This window comes from Geotrypetes seraphini, chromosome 10 (genome assembly GCF_902459505.1).
Source record: "Geotrypetes seraphini chromosome 10, aGeoSer1.1, whole genome shotgun sequence".
NCBI lineage: Eukaryota > Metazoa > Chordata > Amphibia > Gymnophiona > Dermophiidae > Geotrypetes > Geotrypetes seraphini.
Genome location: NC_047093.1, coordinates 117,551,344 through 117,570,716, shown reverse-complemented (window position 1 = coordinate 117,570,716; position 19,373 = coordinate 117,551,344). Strand labels below are relative to the sequence as shown.

The 19,373-nt window shown below is 42.9% G+C and overlaps 1 protein-coding gene across 2 annotated transcripts in view; it reads left to right on the top strand.

The window, feature by feature from the left end:
- CFH (complement factor H) overlaps nucleotides 1-19,373 on the top strand; it is a 587,670-nt gene that overhangs the window by 116,747 nt on the left and 451,550 nt on the right. For both annotated transcript variants that reach the window (XM_033962168.1, XM_033962167.1), the window contains exon 2: nucleotides 6,593-6,775. In XM_033962168.1, the coding sequence (XP_033818059.1) occupies nucleotides 6,593-6,775 (183 nt within the window). The remainder of the gene's footprint in view (nucleotides 1-6,592; nucleotides 6,776-19,373) is intronic.

Below are 19,373 nucleotides of genomic sequence, written 5' to 3'. Positions count from 1 at the left end.
ATAATCCAACAATGTTTCTCTAGGATTATGTAAAGCTCATTTTTTAGCTTTCTTAACTATAATGGCTGGATAATCTCTTGATAGCAATCTTTGTTCCAATATTTTTGCTTCTTGTATAAATCTTTCTTTAGTATTGCAAATCCGTCTGTATCTAAGAAATTGAGCAAAAGGAATGCTAGTTTTTAAATGAGCCGGGTGCATACTGTCAAATTTTAATAACGTGTTTCTATCAGTTTTTTTATGATGAATAGAAGTCTCAAAACCATTATTTTTCTTCTGAATAAGAACATCTAAAAAATTAATGCTTTCGTTACTATGTGACATAGTGAATTTGATAGTCCCAACCTCTCACAATTGAGGTTTATTTTTCTCCGTGTTATTATTATTGTTTTGATTTTCTATATATTCTATGTGACGTCAATGCTTCTGTTGTATGCAGCCTGAATGAGTCCCTGCTAATAACTATATTTAACAATACGTACCGAATATACATTTATTGACTATTACGATTGTATCCCAGAAATTTGCTAGTTGTATAACTTCAATTTAGGAATATCAAGATGGCACAGCTGTGGGATAGTGGCTTCGGCTTCTCAGATGGTCAAAGGACTGAGATATTGCAAGCACCGGCTTTATCCATTAATGAGGAAACACATGATACTGATTTGGCTTGGTTGGACATTGAAAAAATTATGAAACAAATAATACAGATGGAGTTGCAAAGTGCTAGTTTAGTGGAATATTGCAAAAATGAAATAATTCCAAGAGGCTTAAGAATGAGGACAGCCCCACAGATGTTTACTGATAACAATGATTTTATTACAACTTGGAACCAGATTCTAAATCGTTGTTCGTTGGATCTAATGCTTTTGCTAATTAAAACTTTACAAATGAAAATCCAAGAGACTAAACTTAAACATGATGAACTTATAACGGAAGCACATAAAAATAATGACTTTGAAAATAAATTAGCAGACTCCAATTCTAGAATGGATAAATTACGTAGGGAAGTGAGAACTAACAAATGGAAAAAGTTTCAGAGAGACCAGAAAGATTATCAAACTGGATATGTTTATAGATGGATGAGTGTTAATTATAAACCAAAGACAGTTAGATTCACAACTTCAGGTGAATCGTCAGATAACATGAATAGTGAAAATACTTCCACATCGGAAGATTCGAATGGGGATCAAGGTCAAAACAGACAAACCATAGGACACACACGCGGAGGCAGAAATGTTCGAGGCAGAGGGATTCACCGAGGTCGATCACGTGCTCGAACCCAGAAAAAACGGAATCAATAGTGATTAACATTTCTAATAAGATCTTAACTCCAGATGAAATAAACTTATTATCGAAATGGCTTACTTTCGTCTCGACAGCTGCCCATAATGCATTTCAAGCTCAAATCGATCTGGAAAAATTTTTACGTAGATTAAATTTATGTTCGTTCTTTTTTGAACATCCTAGTTCTACACCAGATACGTCTTGTGTGCAACCTAAATCAAATTGGAATCCCCCAGGTCCTCTGAACCCCATTATACAAGCTTTCAAAAATCTTATGACTCAAGAACTTCAAAATATAAATGAGATAGCCAATATTCAAAGAGGTTTCCATAATTTATCCCCCTCAGAACATAGCGCCCTCCAGAAATTAAGTAAAGATTCTACCATTGTGATTAGAAGGGCAGATAAAGGGGGCGCTGTAGTTGTCTGGGGTCGGGATCTTTATATTGCAGAAGCTAACATTCAACTATTGAATCAGGATACGTATCTTAAATTAGATCAAGATCCCTCCATGGAAATTTTTGAAATGATTGCTGACATCTGTATGGATGCAATGAAACGTGGTTTTCTCACGAAAAAAGAATATACATTTCTCACTCCCCAATGTTTTAAAGTACCCATATTTTATTTGCTACCAAAGATTCATAAAAATACTCAATGCCCTCCGGGTAGGCCGATTGTTTCGGCCCGGGATTCCTTATTAGAAAGAACAAGTAAATATATTGATAAACAACTTCAATGTTTCCTTAAAACCATCAAATCATATTTACAGGACACCACCCAGTTTTTGAATAAGCTGAATGAGCTGGAATCTGAAATACCTACGAATTATATACTGGCCAATGTTCATTATATACAAGTATTCCGCAAGAAGAAGCTCTATCAGTACTTGTAGCTCTATGGAATTCCCAATCTCTTCATAATAATATTCATACCAATTTTTTGAGAGACTTATGTGCAATAGCGTTGAAAAATAATTATTTTATTTTTAATGGTGAGTTTTTTAAACAACTTTCAGGGATAGCGATGGGTGCGTCGTTCGCACCCACAATAGCCAATCTTTATATGTCCTGGTTTGAAGAATCTTTTATCTATACATTGCCTGAGTTCCAACATGTTTCCAAATGGTGGCGCTTTATAGACGATATTTTTGTCATCTGGTCGGGTACTTTACAACAACTTTTTGAATTTGCTGAAATAATAAATCAATGTCATCAATCTATCAAATTCACTATGTCACATAGTAACGAAAGCATTAGTTTTTTAGATGTTCTTATTCAGAAGAAAAATAATGGTTTTGAGACTTCTATTCATCATAAAAAAACTGATAGAAACACGTTATTAAAATTTGACAGTATGCACCTGGCTCATTTAAAAACTAGCATTCCTTTTGCTCAATTTCTTAGATACAGACGGATTTGCAATACTAAAGAAAGATTTATACAAGAAGCAAAAATATTGGAACAAAGATTGCTATCAAGAAATTATCCAGCCATTATAGTTAAGAAAGCTAAAAAATGAGCTTTACATAACCCTAGAGAAACATTGTTGGATTATAAGAAATCTCAAGTGGAAGAAACAATTATTCCTTGTGTGATTAAACAAACTCGTATGTCACCACAAATTATTAGGAGATATAAGAGACATCTCCCTCTACTTAAAACCTTGCCTTGTTTTGAGAATAAACGATTTATTTTTTCTCAATCAAGAAATAAAAATTTGAGTGACCTGCTTTGTCATACTGCTAAAGAAAAATTTATAGATGAAGACTTAAGCACCATACTTGGACATAGACCATATGGCCACTGTTCAAATTGTAACATAATGGCTGTTGTCTCTGATTTCGTTAATCCTTCTGAAGGGAAGAATTACATTTTACATCATACATCTTCATGTCAATCTACAAATATTGTTTATGCAATTCAATGTCCATGTGACCTATTGTATATAGGTCAGACATCACGGACTTTAACCGTCAGAATAACTGAACATAAAAGTTGTCTTAATACTCGAAAATTAACAGCGCCTATAGTAGCTCATTGCATTCAGTGTAATCATAGATTTGAAAACTTGAAATGTTGGGTGATTGAAAAATTGCCCCTGACTCAAAGAAGAGGAGATAGAAGAATATTGTGGCAGAAGGAACAACGATGGATCAACAGGTTACAGACTGTGGAACCATTGGGTTTGAATACAACTTATGAGTGGCAACCGTTTCTTTGAACCAGCAGATTTTCATCTAAATATTAGTGACAGGTGACAGCTACTGGGTTGTTTGTATATTTGCCGTTGTTTGGCCTATCACGCATCACGTTTTGTGATGACGTCATGACGCCCGGTTCGTTTTTTATTCGAACCGGGCGCGTCTCACAGTCCTAACTCCATTTTGAGAGGAGCCAGCTTTATTTCCAATGGATTGTAAGAAATAAGGAGACACCTGAAGATGGCATGTATCCCCTGAAGTAGCCGGTTTAGGCGAAACAGAAAGTCTTTTCTGTCGGGATTAGGAGCTGAAAGCCTCTCTTGAAATTTCATCTTTTCAGATGAGTGTATTTCTTCCTTAATTGCGATTTTTTGCATTCCGTGCCTCCTAAAATACTTACACAAATGAAACTGAGCTGTAGCCTTCATTACTAATTTAGTTAAGCTTGGGGTTCTGGTCACGAATTTCTGACATACTCATAGTTGCTATTACATATAAAAAAGTTTTTGAAAAAATGTGACTATGAATGAATGAAAATCCTATTTATATATTTGTATACGGAGTTTTTTTATAAACCCGTGATGATGTGTTGAGGGCTGGGCACTTGTGTAGTCCCAACCTCTCACAATTGAGGTTTATTTTTCTCCGTGTTATTATTATTGTTTTGATTTTCTATATATTCTATGTGACGTCAATGCTTCTGTTGTATGCAGCCTGAATGAGTCCCTGCTAATAACTATATTTAACAATACGTACCGAATATACATTTATTGACTATTACGATTGTATCCCAGAAATTTGCCATTAGTACACAGCCATTTTTTTAAATTACCACATGAGCACTTCCTGCCACCTATTTTGTAGGCAGTAGAGTCAGTTTCTATAAATGATGCCTATGTTAGGTGCTGCTAGGTGCTCTAATCATGGGTATCTAACTTTTGAAATCTGCTGTTTTTAAATTTTGTCCTGTTCTCTTGTGATGTACTGTGTGTAGTCTGGCATATTAGGGTTTTGTTTGTGTATAATTAAGGTGACCATATGTCCTGTTTTGAGATCCCCTGTCCCGTTGTTCCCACACACATCTTCGGGATGCTGAAATGTCCCGTTTTCAGGGGCAACCTCCCGAAGCTGTGTGCGGGGACAACGGGACAGACAATCGCTTCCTCTCCCTCCCTGCCACGCCAAAGCCAGCCTCTCTCCTTCCCTCCCTCCAGCGTCGATTCAAACCCCCCGGTCCACCATCGCTGCTTCTTGACGACCAGAAGCCTTCTTCCCGACGTCAATTCTGATATCGGAGAGGAAGTTCCGGGCCAGCCAGGCAGCGATTGGCTGGCCTGGAACTTCCTCTCCGACATCAGAATTGACATCAGGAAGAAAGCTTCTGGGTAGCAAGAAGCAGCAGCGGCAGCGGACCGAGCGGAAGGGGGGGAGGAGGGTTGAATCGGCGCTGGGGGAACCCAAAATAGTGGTGACAGGAAGTCAATGGGGATTTACTCCATCCAAAAAAATATAGCATTGGTTTATGACAGACTAAGCTTCAACATATTATCTGTAAACCAGTGAGCAAAAGTATCTAACTTCAACGAGAGCCTGAAGATGAAATTTAAAAAATCGAGTCAATAGAAGAAGAAGCTGTAATGGAGCATATGGAGCTAGGACTTAAAGATCTCAATAGTTTGGAAGATTGCAGGAGATAGGAGATGTGTTTCATAAAAATACAGGAGGAAAGTCTTTCAAATGAAGGGAAATCTGAAATGAGGGGAGTCAGGGCACAGAATGAAGGTGAAAGGGGACAAACTTAGGAGTCATCAATGGAAACACTTCTTTGCTGAAAGGGTTGTGGATGTGTGAAAATATCTAGTGGCAATGGAGATTGAGACTCTATATGAATTTGAGAAAAAGTTCCCACATCCTTGTCTATGCTAAGAGAGAAGGAATAGTACACCATATGGACAGACAGACTGGGGCTGTATGGTTTTTACTATCATATTTTTGCATTTTTCTGCATAAGGTGACATCGAAGAGGAAGTTCTGGGCCAGCCAGGCAGCGATTGGCTGGCCTTGAACTTCCTCTCCGACATCAGAATTGGTGTCGGGAAAAAGGCTTCTGGATGGCAAGAAGCAGCAGCAGCGGTGGAGGACCGGTGTGGTGGTGGTGATGGTGGCGCTGGAGGGAGGGAAGGAGGGAGGCAGGCTTTGATGTGGCAGGGAGGGAGGTAGGCAGGCAGGCTTCGGGGGAGGGGTGGGACAAAGGCTGGAATGCAGTGAGAGGGACATAGGAAGGAGGCACTGAGGGCACTAAGGATATAGGAAGGGACACTAAGGACAAAGGAAAGAGGCACTGAGGGCACTAAGGACTTGGGAAGGAGGCACTAGGGGCACTAAGGACATGGGAAGGGGCACTAAGAACATGGGAAGGAGGCACTGAGGGCACTAAAGATATAGGAAGGGACACTAAGGACATAGGAAAGAGAAACTGGGGGCACTAAGAACATAGGAAGGAGGCACTGGGGCACTAAGGACATAGGAAGGGGCACTAAGGACATAGGAAGGAGGCACTGAGGGCATTAAGGACATGGGAAGGAGGCACTGGGGGCACTAAGGATATAGGAAGGGACACTAAGGACATAGGAAAGAGGCACTGGGGGCACTAAGGACTTGGGAAGGAGGCACTGGGGGAACTAAGGACATAGGAAGAGGCACTAAGGACAAAGGAAGGAGGCACTGAGGGCATTAAGGACATGGGAAAGAGGCACTGGGGGCACTAAGGACATGGGAAGGAGGCACTGGGAGCACTAAGGATATAGGAAGGGACACTAAGGATATAGGAAAGAGGCACTGGGGGCACTAAGGACATAGGAAGGAGGCACTAGGGGCACTAAGGACACAGGAAGGGGCATGTGTGATGGAGGCCAGGTGTTCTGGTGAGGATAGAAGTTGATTGGTGTCATGGCCCCAAGTAGGAAAATATTTGTCAGCTTTCCTTCAGTACAGTACAACAGCTTAAATAGAAACAAAAATGATGACATAAAACAACTAACTAAAACACACTCGATCATTCTTAATAACTAAACTTGATATCTTTTTTATCTTATACTACAGAATGTGGACCACCTATAAGTATCCCAACAGCAGAACTTATCGGTGAATGGGATAAGGCATCCTACCCTAGTGGAACTGAGGCAACCTACCAATGTCGGCCTGGATATATAAAAGTTGGGCGTATAATATATCAATGTGTGGATGGCATATGGAAAGTTTTACACCCTAGGGTTGCATGTAAAAGTAAGTACATTTTAATGTTTATTAAATATTCTGCAGGATTGAAATCTACTAGAGTGCCAGCTTTATTGGCATTTGGCTTTGCTTTTACTTCTCTGTCTTATTTTTTTAGTTCACTCTTTTCTAGCAGTAGTTTAAGGTGAGTTAAATTAATCTACAGTAGTTATTTCCCTGTCACTGCAGGGCTTATCTTATATTTTACGTTTGTATCTGAGGCAATGAAGAACTTACCTAAATTCACAAGGAATATTAGGATGTCTTTGTCAAACAAGAGTTGTATTCAAGAACTTTTGATTGCCCAATTTAGCTGTTGAGAACCACCTTAATTGGCATCTCTGGACAAAGCACTAATCCTGATCCCTCTGTGGCATCCTATGTAAATGAAAAGGCATCTCTCAGCCTTTTATTTCCCCTCCTACCCAAGTGGCATATGAAAAGAAAACCCCTAACCCTCTAAATTTTACTCCCGACTAGCCACTTGGCACCTGGTGCTAAAAAGAATAAGGGGCTAATATTCAATGACCACAGACTACTAAAGTGAAAGCCAGCTATTTTGTGGGTGGTCAGGGTCGGAGCTGGCATTTATGTGATTAAGTGCCGGTATTCAGCACTTAACTACCTAGGTTAAGCCGCCATATCAGACCACATAAAACACAGTACTACCTTTATGCTGTATTGCTTAGGCGGTTAAGCGCTGAATATCACACTTAATTGCATATGACATAGCTGGCTGCATATGCGGCAAAGTTGGTCCACACATACAGCCCAGATACCCTCAGCCAAGCTGTCAGTAACTGTTTCACCTTGCACAGTCTCTCTTAGCTCTCTTAGCTTCTGTCACTGCCACATCTAGGAGAAAGCTAGGGACCCTTTTCCTGCCACCAGGGACCTCCATGAATGATTCTCCTCTGTGGCAGATAAACACCTCCCTGCTGAACCCCTGCCCCCTGACTTAGCAGGGTTACCTTAAGGTAGCTCAGTCCTGAGATGTAAAGCCCAGTGCAATCTGGGACATGTAGTCTGCTCAGTCTTGGGCTAGCATCCCTTGCTGGAATAGTCGCATTAGCGGAAGATAACCCCTTACTCTTACACACATACACCCTCAGCTCAACTCTACTGGGATGAGAACCTGCTTCTATTTGGGGACCCTCCCCAAAGGACTGAGGGATACTTATTCCAAGTGCCCGTAGTACCCCCACCCACATAGGGAATCTCCGAGACTGTCCCTGGACTCTCATCACACAGACTAACTTTCATCCTCCATTCCACACTCATACTTATGTGAACGGGGCACAGTAAGAACTGCAACCATTGGGCCCTGTCACACCAATGGCCTTGCACTTTGGACTCTGGATCATCCATACTGTTCCTGAACATCGACTCCTTAGTCACCAAACATTTCCAGGTTCTCCACTGTCCTTGTTGCAAACTTGGACGTTGCCACCATTGTCCAGATGATGATTCTATCCCAAATGGATTACGGCAAATCCACCTATCTGGGAATCAATACCAGCCTCACCCTCAAAATGCAATTTATTCAAAACACTGCGGTGAGACTCATCTTCGGTCTGAAAAAATACAACTCCATCTCAACTCCACTGGCTACCCATCAGAGCTCGTATAAAATTCAAAACAGCCAGTATCATGCATTGAATCATCTATGGCAACTCAGAGGTCCCACTCCTTGAGACATTTAAATTCTGCTATCATCTATTCAAACTCAGATGCATCCTTCAGCAGAGGCACTTTGGAGGGGGTTGGTGGGTCAAGCTTGGCCCGCTTCACATTAACCCCCTGCCGCGAACACTGCTTCTAATTTAGATTGCCATCCTTGTATCAAGTATGCTTATGAAAGAGATTTACCCTTTTTAGATAATATTTTTTCCTTTTACACTGATAAAACAGCTTAATGGTGCAGATGGAGGAGGAGCTTTAGAATCACACGGCCATCTTATCTTCAGGCAAGCCATGCCTAGTAGCGATTTTAAAAAAGTGAGTCATTCTCCAAAAAATGCTCATGCAAATGAGGTTGGTAGAGAGGAGTGAAGAGTCACTAAATTTGCATGTGCCCATCACTAGTGATAGCAATATGCACATGCGAATAATAAAAACCCACCCAACAACTAATCGAGCTGCTGAACTCAAGCAACCCTCCACCCAACAGTGGGAGTGATGCCCACTCTGTCCCGCCATTAAGCCACACTCCCCCTAGCAGCAGGAAAGATGCCCACTCTCTCTCACTGCAAACAACACACACCTCAAATACATCTTCGGTAGTGGGAGAGATGCCCCTCCATGCCTCCAATGACCCCTGCCCTTACCTTACTTAGATGGCTGTCCAGAGCGATGGATACTACCTCAAGCAAGTATCCTAGGTTGCACAGGGGAGGGGCATGGGGCTCTGATTGGCCCAGCTTGTTTAAGGCCAATCTATGGGAGAGGCCTTAAATAACCTGGAGAATCAGAGCCTCAGGCCCCTCCCCAGATGGACCGGGAAGGGGCCTAAGGCTCTGATTGGCCCAGGTTTTATGGGAGGGGCCTTATACATTTAGACCAATTAGTACCCTAGGCCCCTCCGCAGCTGTATCGGTAAGGAACATTAGACTCTGGCCCAGATGCCATAAGAGAGGCCAGTGGCATACCAAGGGGGGAAATCCACCCCGGGTGCAGCCTTAGGGGGGTGCACAGCCGGCCAGGTCCGGGTGCCGGTCTGCAGAAAATTCCTGCCAGTCCACTCAGGTCCGGCAAGATTGGATTGGGGCCATCAGCAGCATCTGAGCTACATCGGCGCCTCCCCAACCCCCCCCCCCCCCCGTAAAAGCACTCAGCGGCATCGGCACCTCTCCCCCGCAAAGGCACTCAAATTCGGCAACAGGCCTCTTTCTCCTCCCGGCATCAACAGCACTTCAGATCGGCAACGCGATGCTCAGCCCAAAACTCCCTCTGACATAACTTCCTGTTTCCGCCCAGGCAGTTCAGTCAGAGGGAAGCTTTGAATTGAGTACCGTGTTGCCGATCTGAAGTGCTGTTGATGCCGCGGGGGTGGGAGAAGGAGGCCCATTGCCGATCTTAAGTGTCATCGGGGGTGGGGGGGGGGACATTGCCGATCTTGCCAAAATCGGAAAGGTGAAAGGAAGGGAGAGAGATGGCCCTGTGGTGGATGGAGAGACTGAGAGAAGGGGCAGATGATGGAAGTGGGGAGAAAGGGGAGAAAGAAGAATGTAGATGATGGAAAGAGGGAGAAGGGGCAGATGATGGAAGTGGGGGGAAAGAGAGAAAAGGGGCAGATGATGGAAGTGGGGGGAAAAGAGAGAAGGGGTAGATGATGGAAGTGGAGAGAAGTGGAGAGAGAAGAGGGCAGATGATGGAAGTGGGGAGAAGGGGCAAATGATGGAAGTGGGGAGAGAGAAGAGGGCAGATGATGGAAGTGGGGAGAAGGGAGAACAAATGCTGAATGGAAGTGGAGAAAGAGAACACATACCGGATGGAAGGAGGGATAAAGAAAAAGGACATATGCTGGATGGGGGAAGAAGATAAAGTTAGTGAGATAGTGGAAGGGTGGCATGCTGTGGGTAGACACAGTGAAAAGAGGGAAACTGAGGACTGCATAGTAAGAAAGAATTTAATTTAGATGGAGGCAGAAAATAAAGAAGGAAGACCAGAGAAGGAAAGGGAAGAGAGAGAGGAGAGAGAGATGCCAGAGAATGGGGAAGGAGACAGAGATATCAGATCTGAGCGGAGGAAATGAGAAGAGAGAGATGCTATAAACCACAGGGGGGAGGGAAAGAGAGATGAAAGGAGAAAGATGCTAGACCATGAGGGAACAGAGAGAAGATGATGGATGCCAGACCAAAGGGGGAGGGGGTCTACAGGAGAGATGGCAGGGGGAGACATACAGTTTCTGAAAGGGGCAGACAGTGGATGGAATGGGCAGATGCTGGATTGAAGAGACAGGGCAGATGCTGGAAGGAAAAGAGTGAAAAGAAGATAAAAGCAGAAACCAGAGACAACAAAAGGTAGAAAAAAAATCATTTTATTTCAATTTTGTCATTAGAATATATCAGATTATATATCCTGCTAGAGGCATAACTGGGGACTGCAAAGCCCAGGCAGTGCTTCTTTAGCTTCCAATTGGCTTAGGGCTCTCTCGGAGCAGGGGGCACTCCCCTAACACTATTCCTGTCATGTGTGACTGCAGTATTCTGTTAGCATGATATTTCTGTGTAGCATTCTGTAATAATTTGGCTTGTTCAGTTTTCTTGATAATAGAGGGGATATATGTGAAGGGGAGGGGAGACAGGGGTTTTGTTAGTCCTTGCTCTGTATATTTATATTTATAAAATGACAATTGTACAGAATATTGTTTCTTTTTATACTTTAATAAATATGTTCAATATAAAATCATAACTGAGACTTGTGCGGATGGGATCAGATGGTTTGTGGGAACTGAGCTTCCAGAGATGTGTACATCTCATGATGAAAAGCAGGACTATGTACACTATGTATTCCCCCCTCTTGTAAGAAGAAAAAGAGGGACAGTCAACAACAAACAAACGAGAAAAAAAAAAGAAAGAAAACACTGTCCTTATTATGTTTAGACCCATTCTGTTTAAAATCATATATACCACTGTTTGCAATTCTATTTCCAATGTAATAGAACAATTGTCCACTGTGAGGGGTTAGCTTGTTTGGGTTTCCCCTCTAAATGAAAGCAAGAGGGGATTTACAGTGTAACAGGAAATCCATTAAAAAAACAGAATTTAAGCGTGGCACCTCGGTTCAAGCATAAATTAAATACTAGGGCATAAGTAAAATTTTTCCTCTTGTCCCCACTCTTGCTCGCAGTCTCTAGCGTAAAGCGGGAAGCAAGAGAAGATTCCGATGGATTTATGACATTTCACATACGGTCACACATACAAAAACATCAGGAAAGCGTTGGATTACAAAGATCTCCATGGTTCAAATGGGCCGACAAACTCTTTAAAACCCATAAATCAAGTTGCAAGTTAAGTAAAAGACATTTGAAACCGTTTAATCAGGTTTCTAAGCAGTGTACAATATAAGGGTAACGGGCAGCTTAACAATTTATTTATTTATTTTTTTTTTTTTTCTAACTCCTATTGCTCCACAAGTTTCCAAGGGATACAAACTACGTTTGCTTTTCAGTACAGGAAGCCGCTAATGATCTGTGCAGGGGGAGTGAGCCTTCTAAGCTCTAACCCTTACCTAATGCTGTAGCTTCATAACGCTGGCTAAGCAAATATAGAGATATACAGGCAGCAAACAAAAACAGATTAGAGGAGGTACAGTTGCAGTCGGCTGGCCACACCCTCCACAAAATGTACCTTTACTGTACGGGACAATCTTTAATGTCAGGGTATCTGTCCCGCAGGGCTTTCCAGACCCTCGGGCGGCTGGTATTAAATGGGGCCCCTTCAAAGTATGTGACATCGGGTGTATAATCTGGAATGCCAGCATCTGAAAAGATATCAGTTGCTGTATTGCCTACCAATTGGACTAATAGGTGTCGGACGTCACCTATCCCTAAGGTCCATTGAGCTGTTAGCTTCTCAAATTTTTTAATCCATGGGCCAGCTCCCTGCATCAAAGGCGGGAGCTGCTGTTTAATTGCCACAAAATCAGTGAAGCTCCAGGGAATGTAGGAGCGCTGCACTCCCCCTCCTTCTTTTTTACTCATGAGAAGGGGGGCTTGTATAATGGGCATGGGTGTAGTCACGCTTTGTTCTAAAGCAGTTCCTGGGAATTGAACTGCTTCTCCCTTGTACATGTGCTCATATTGTTCCCACACCTTTAAGCCTTTTTTTTCATGTATTTGAGATCCCAGCCGGGGTCTCCTGTGCCTTGCTTGATGCACAGACGGGCAGTATTCATATGGCTAGTTTCAAATGACCCCTCTCGGGGGTAGGGAATCATTTGCGGGGCCTGTCCTTCTGTCCAATCTGCCAAATTAGATACCCAAACATATACATACTTGGGAGATCTCTCATTCTGGAGCACTATCTCCATAGGAGAGAGTGCTGACTGGAACATGGTTCGGACAGGGTCTGCATACACATGTGTTTGTGCTGCATGGTCGTCAGATGCTGAATCAGAAAACTCAGAGTCTGGTCCAGAGTCTGGAGCTGTCACTTTAATCCATTTTTCATGGAAGTGGGAGATGTTTGTAGCTAATTTAGAATGATTGGCCGTTTGCATGACCTCTAGAGGTAACATCCTGATGCAGACTAAACTGCTCAATTCCCTATTATATACAAAATATACAATCTCTTGAAAACAAAAAACACGCGCGTCCCTACACTGTTCTATCTTTCCCTATTTATAAAACTGATGTCTAATATATACAAAAATTAAAGTAAAAAGTTATACTTACAATTTGTACAGTGTTAATTCCGTACGGTCTCTGGGTGACTATTTGCCTCACCCAGGAACACCGTCCGTCCAGCACCAAGGCGAAATACTTACGCCTCCTGAACGTGTTTCTCTTTGGAGTTCACCGGAGCACCTTATAAAATAAATCTCTTAATCATGATCACGTCGGGCAGTCACCAATGAGATAAAAAGGCTGCTTTGCTGACCTCATTGGAATAACTACAAGACGGCATTGTATCTTCCAAAACAGACAATATTTGTTTATTGGTAGTATAAAAAGTTACAATATTACAGCAGCCAAGGCATAGCACAAAAAAATATATAAAGTATTGTCAGTTCAGAATATACAATGGAGAGAAGAATTTGCACTCATATGCTTAGCAGGGGGCTAGCAGTTCCCCGTAGCATAATTAAGAGAATCTTTCTCTGGCTTTTCTTAGAATGCACGTGTTTTTTATACAGAGAAATTCTTCCTTTGTTCCAAGAAAGGCCATCCCCGAATTCTACTTATGTACTTCCCTATTGGTACATAACATAATGTAAATCTAACTCCTCTTTTCCTCAGTCCACGCCTCTCTCACTTCCACCAGGTGCCTTGAAAAAAAAGAGAACTCCTGGTGACCTGTCCTCCCTCAGCACGGAGACATGCATCTGTTAATTAGAAGTGATACAATTCATTGCATATTCGAGTTGGTGTCCTTGTAAGATGAAAGTAGCTGTTTAGTTCCCATAGCTAAGTCTGGAGGCAGGAAGTCCATGGTTTGGTACCAAGTTCTTTCATCTCGTTACACCCACATGAGCAGAGCTCCTTGCTCATTAAAAGTTTTATGGCTCTCTCGGGTGCCTGGCCCATGAAGTCATACAGCACTGATAACAGTTCAGCAGAACCTTGGAGGGAAATCCTCCCAGCAGGGAATGGTAACAAAAACATCATTGTTAGCATTGCAAAAGGCTGTAGATGACGACAGACAGCAAGGTACAGGCAGGCTTATGGGAAAATATAAGTCTGTAGTTTCCAGCATAGTGTCCAGCATACATAAGTGAAAATATAGGTCTGTAGAATCCAGTTGAATAATCCGTATGTCCAGGATATACAATGTCACTCATGTAAAAGCTTCTCTTTTCACCGCCCCCTTCCTCAGATCGCCGTTCGCTCGCCGCATCTCAGGCCCTGGTGCTGCTGCTGCAGTTACGCAAAGACAGGTTCAAATTTGCCTCGATTTGTGTGTGTGTGTGTGGGAGGGGAGGTTCTCTCGCTTTTGTGGGCCGAGCTTGACGTGTCTTTTCCCTTTTTAATGAATTTTAGAGAAAGGGTAAAACACGGACCTCGCGGATCTAAAACCGCACTTCCTTAAAAATCTGAGGTCCATGCATTGACAAGCCTGCCTTTTAGCTTGTTTTATCCAGACCCTTATTCCACTGCTTTCCCTGCAGCTCAGGCTACCGGCTCTGCCTTACCTAATGGCTAAGGAGGGAGGAGGCGCACCGTGTTTTTTGCTAATAGCCCGATCGTCTCTTCCTCCAGATTTCTCCCTCCGCACTGATTCTGAGATCCCCCGCAATATGACATTGGATGGCAAATAGCTGGGTTGGGGAGGAGGGTTAAAAAATGTGTGCAAAGGTCTGCAGTGCATCTGACCTCGCGGACCTCACGGATCTGAACTGTACAATGCACATCCTTAAAAATCTGAGATCTGCGCCACTTTTAGTCTCTGGCTCTGACAGACCTCTATGACATTTTAGGTGCTTACGGATCCTAATGCTTTTCCCTCCTTATGCTGAGACTAAAAGTGGCGCAGACCTCATGGCAAAAGTTTTGCCGCTAGTTTCAGCATAGGGAAGGAAAAGCATTAGGATCCGTCAGAGCTAAAATGTCACAGAGGTCTGTCAGAGCCAGAAACTACAAGTGGCAAGGGCCTCAGATTTTTAAGGACGTGCGGTTTTAGATGTTTAAGGACGTGCGGTTTTAGATGTGCGAGGTCCATAAGGTCCATGAGGTCCACATTTTACCCCTTCCCTAAATTTTACTCAGGAGAGGAGGGAATTCAAAGGCAATTTTCAAGTGCTAGACATATAGTATTACTAATGCACTGCAAAGGTAAGGGGGAGGGAGATTCTAGGGGCCGCGGTGAGGTGGCAAGAGGGTAGGGATGGGGACAGGGTGGTGAAGTGGATGGCGGGGACGGGGATGGAGCAGTGACGGGGACAGATTCCCCCCCCCCCCATGTCACCTGTGTCATTCTCTAATAAGAGTTTCTCCCTCCAGGAAAGTGCCTAGCTAAAACTGAAAGCTAATCTCCAGACTCCCTGCTGTGTTTGTTTGTTTAAAATCTGAGATAAAGCCCTTAACAAAATCTGGGCTGAGTGTCACTGAGCTCCAGTCCCAAGTTCTGAAGCTGGGGCTTATGTTTTGTGCTCTTTCCCTGCTTAAAGGGAGAGCTGAGCTAATTTCTTTTTGCCTGTGAACTTTTCCATATTGAAGGAAGTTCTGAAGTAATCACTTTCATAAAATACTCTTACCTGAAAGGACCATACTGGAGCAAGCATTGGCCAGACCAGGAAAGGGAGTGTATGCATTTGAACTGTGGAAAGAATGACTTTCATTTTGTTTTGATTTCTTTTTTTGTTTTACTTATGTTCTCTGAAAGATTGTTTCTGTTTTGGAAAGTCCAATTCTGGCATGTTTGACAAACCAACAATAAAAATCAGATTTTGTTTAAAGAACTACACTGGCCTGTGTTTCCATGTTTCTACAAATGGCATTCTGATTGGTTGAAATAGTGCATGAGTCCTACCTACTTGAAGAGAGTCTTCTCTCTTTCTAGGGAAGCCACGCCAAGGTCTCAGAAAAGACACTGTGCAGGCTACCTGCAAGCTAGGCAGGTCCTGTAGTGTGACAACACGTGCCAATCATGTGACAGCGCCGTATCTGAGAAAGACAGATGCAGGAAATATAGGCCAGGTTTTTCCAGGCCTACATTTCCATTGCCTATCTTTGTCATGAATCATGCATACATAGGCGCTTTATGCCACCTAACGCCACTTCTGGCGTTAGCTACACCCACAGTGGTGTTAGGCAGCCTAAAGTGCCTACGGAGGTGTGATTCTGGCGCCAATTTTTCAGGCGTTATTAGGCACCTTGAATAGGGTTACCAGACATCTGAGAAAACCCGGACATATTCTCTTTTTAGAGGACTGTCCAGGTGCCCGGAGGGATTTCAATAAACCTGGCAGTTTGTCTGGGCTTTGGAAATCCTGAGCTTGGAGGCTGCATCTGGAAGCCTTTACGCCACCATGGCCATAATGATGTCATACAACATGTGCATGCATGACATCATCACATTGACATTCACGCATGTGAGAAGGCTTATAAATGTGGACTTAAAGCTCAGGGAGGTTCGTGTGAGGTCGGGGCTGGGGGAGGATCGGGGCAGAGCCAGAGGCAGAATGGTGTGGTACTGGGAGCAGAATGGGGTGTAGCCAGGCATCATCTTTTTTCAAAGATGAAATCTGGCAACCCTAGCCTTGAAACTTAGTTAAAAACATCATTTGAACTGCATGTTTTACTAAGCTTGGGCGCCTAAAAAATTTGGCGCCAGTTAGAGAATCCAGGCTAAAATAGTTAAGCTAGCCTAGTTTTTGTATGGTCTAGCACTGTTTGATCAGATTACCTGCTCGATTCTTTTCTCCCATCTCTGAAAGAGGCCAAGGAATAACAGCCAGACCCAAATTTAAGTTAAAACATAAAGGCCTTCAAGGGAGAGAATGCAGAGAATATACACAAAACAGCAGTATTCATCCAAACATTTCTCCCCATGCTGAGAGCTCCAGACCATTTTATTCATGTTATTACATCATATCATTTATTATTTGTATATAAATTGGTACATTTCTAATTACAGTACAGTGTCTTAATTAAATTACAATCATAAGTTGTATACTCTTGCAATTTATTATACCCATATTTAGTTAGTTGGTCACAAGTTTCCTTTCCTCTAACAATATAAAAAAGTAAAATCTTACTTGTATAAGTGCAATTAGTTTCGCTCTTATCAGCAATGTTTGCGGTTACACCTAGATTACCTGAAATCTTCATCTATTTCTATGCTTCTAAATTCCACATTACAGCATAGGTCTTCTCTCACTTTTGCATTCTTCTGCCTATGCCTCTTGTTCTACAGTAATACTGAATTCTCTGTTCTACCAGTGCATCTCTTCTCTTTTACTGATAAGGAAGTTTTCATTACCTCATGTCACAGGATAGAGCAGATGAAGTAAGCTTATTATGTATAAATAATTTACCAGAAAACAACGAACAGACTGCAGATAATGTACAAGATGCAGGCGTTGTTTATTAGTAAATGCAGTAACATATACAACCTTATAGCCAACCAAGGGTCCCTTGGTTGGCTATAAGGTTGTATATGTTACTGCATTTACTAATAAACATCGCCTGCATCTTGTACATTATCTGCAGTCTGTTCGTTGTTTTCTGGTTGCTGTTGTTTACTGCAGACTACGTTGGATTTTCTTTCTCCCTTTTGTGCATAAATAATTTACCAGCAATTTATTTCTGCAACTTCAATTTAAGTCTCTAACAACAATTCAGATATATCTGTGTACCTCATTTATATTCGTCTCTTTTTCTTCAGTCATAGGAGTTTCACATGTAGTGGCATTTGCCCCCCCCCTATTCTGCTTAATGTTATTACATCAGCACCGGAGTATGAGTGACTAGGGGCTCCTTTTATAAAGGTGCATTAGGGCCTTAACGCGCGAAATAGCGCGCACTAAATTGCTGTGCGCGCTAGCCGCTACCACCTCCTTTTAAGCAGGCGATAGTTTTTCGGCTAGCATGCACTAATCCGGTGCATGCACTAAAACCGCTAGCTCATCTTTGTAAAAGGAGCCCTAGGTGTAGTGGTATAGTCCTTGTCTCCACTGGGAGGCCATTCCACGCATCAACCACACTTTCCATACATTTCTTAGATTAATCTTGAGTCTGCTCCCCTTTTATCTTTTATCCTTTGCCCCCTTATTCCAGAGCTAACTTTCAATTGAAGGAATCTGTGTCCTGTATGTTTATACAATGAAGTTATTTAAATGTGTCTCTCATATCTCCAATGCTAGATTAAAGAGTAGGTGAAGTAGGCACGTGCCTTGGGCCTGAAAACATCAGGGGGGCCCGCCAGTGTGGTGGTTTTGACCAGTGCTGCTGTTAGTGGAAGGCAAACAGGGCAGCTGCCTGGACCCCACAGCTCCAGGGGGCTCCATAGTCTAGACATTTCTTCCCCTAGTTGGTCCATCTCCCTCCCTTCCCCTCACTTTTATAGTCACCTTTCCTTCTCAAAATCAATGTTTTCTTTTTTCAGACTGATCTCTTAAGTTGCAAGCGGCTGCTCGACCCAAAGCTTCCCTTCTGACACAGCTTCCTGTTTCCACCTGGGTGGCTCGCATTAAAGGAGAAGCTTTGGGCTGAGCAGCCGCTTGCAACATAAGAGAACGGTTGCTGATGCCAGGGCTCGTCTGAAAAAGAAAATGTTGATTTTGAAATGGAAAGACCACTGCGAAGGTGAGAGGAAGGGAGGAAAATGGGCCAACAAGGGGAAGAGGCTAAGTGGTGATTGAGATTTATCTTGTGCCATCTGAAGCATGTGGGAAAGCAGCAGCAGTGGTGGGGAGGTGAGGGGCAGGATAACTTGATGGAATTGGAGTGGAGGGAGAGAGAGAGAGAGAAGGGGGCCAGATAGTCGATGGAATTGAGGTGGAGGGTGAGAAAGAGAGAAAGGAGCAGATGATGGAAAGGGTGAACGGAGAGAGAAACAAGGGCAGACGGATGTCAGTTGGGAGGGGAGAAAGGGGGTAAAAGATGCTGAATGGAAGTAGAGAAAGAATACAAACTGGATGGAAGGAGGGGATAAAGAAAAAAGTCATATGCTGGATGGGGGGAAGAAGATAGAGTTAGTGAGATACTGGAGGGGTTGAAGGAAAGAGGTGGGAAGCTGTGGGTACACACTGTGAAAAGAGGGAAACTGAGGACTGGATAGTAAGAAAGGATTTAATTTAGATGGAGGCAGAAAATAGAGAGGGAAGACCAGGGAAGAAAAGGGAAGGGAAGAGAAAGGAGAGAAAGATGTTGATGCATGGAGGGGAAAGAAGGGGAGACAGAGATATCAGATCTGACCAGAGGAAATGAGAAGAGAGTGATGCT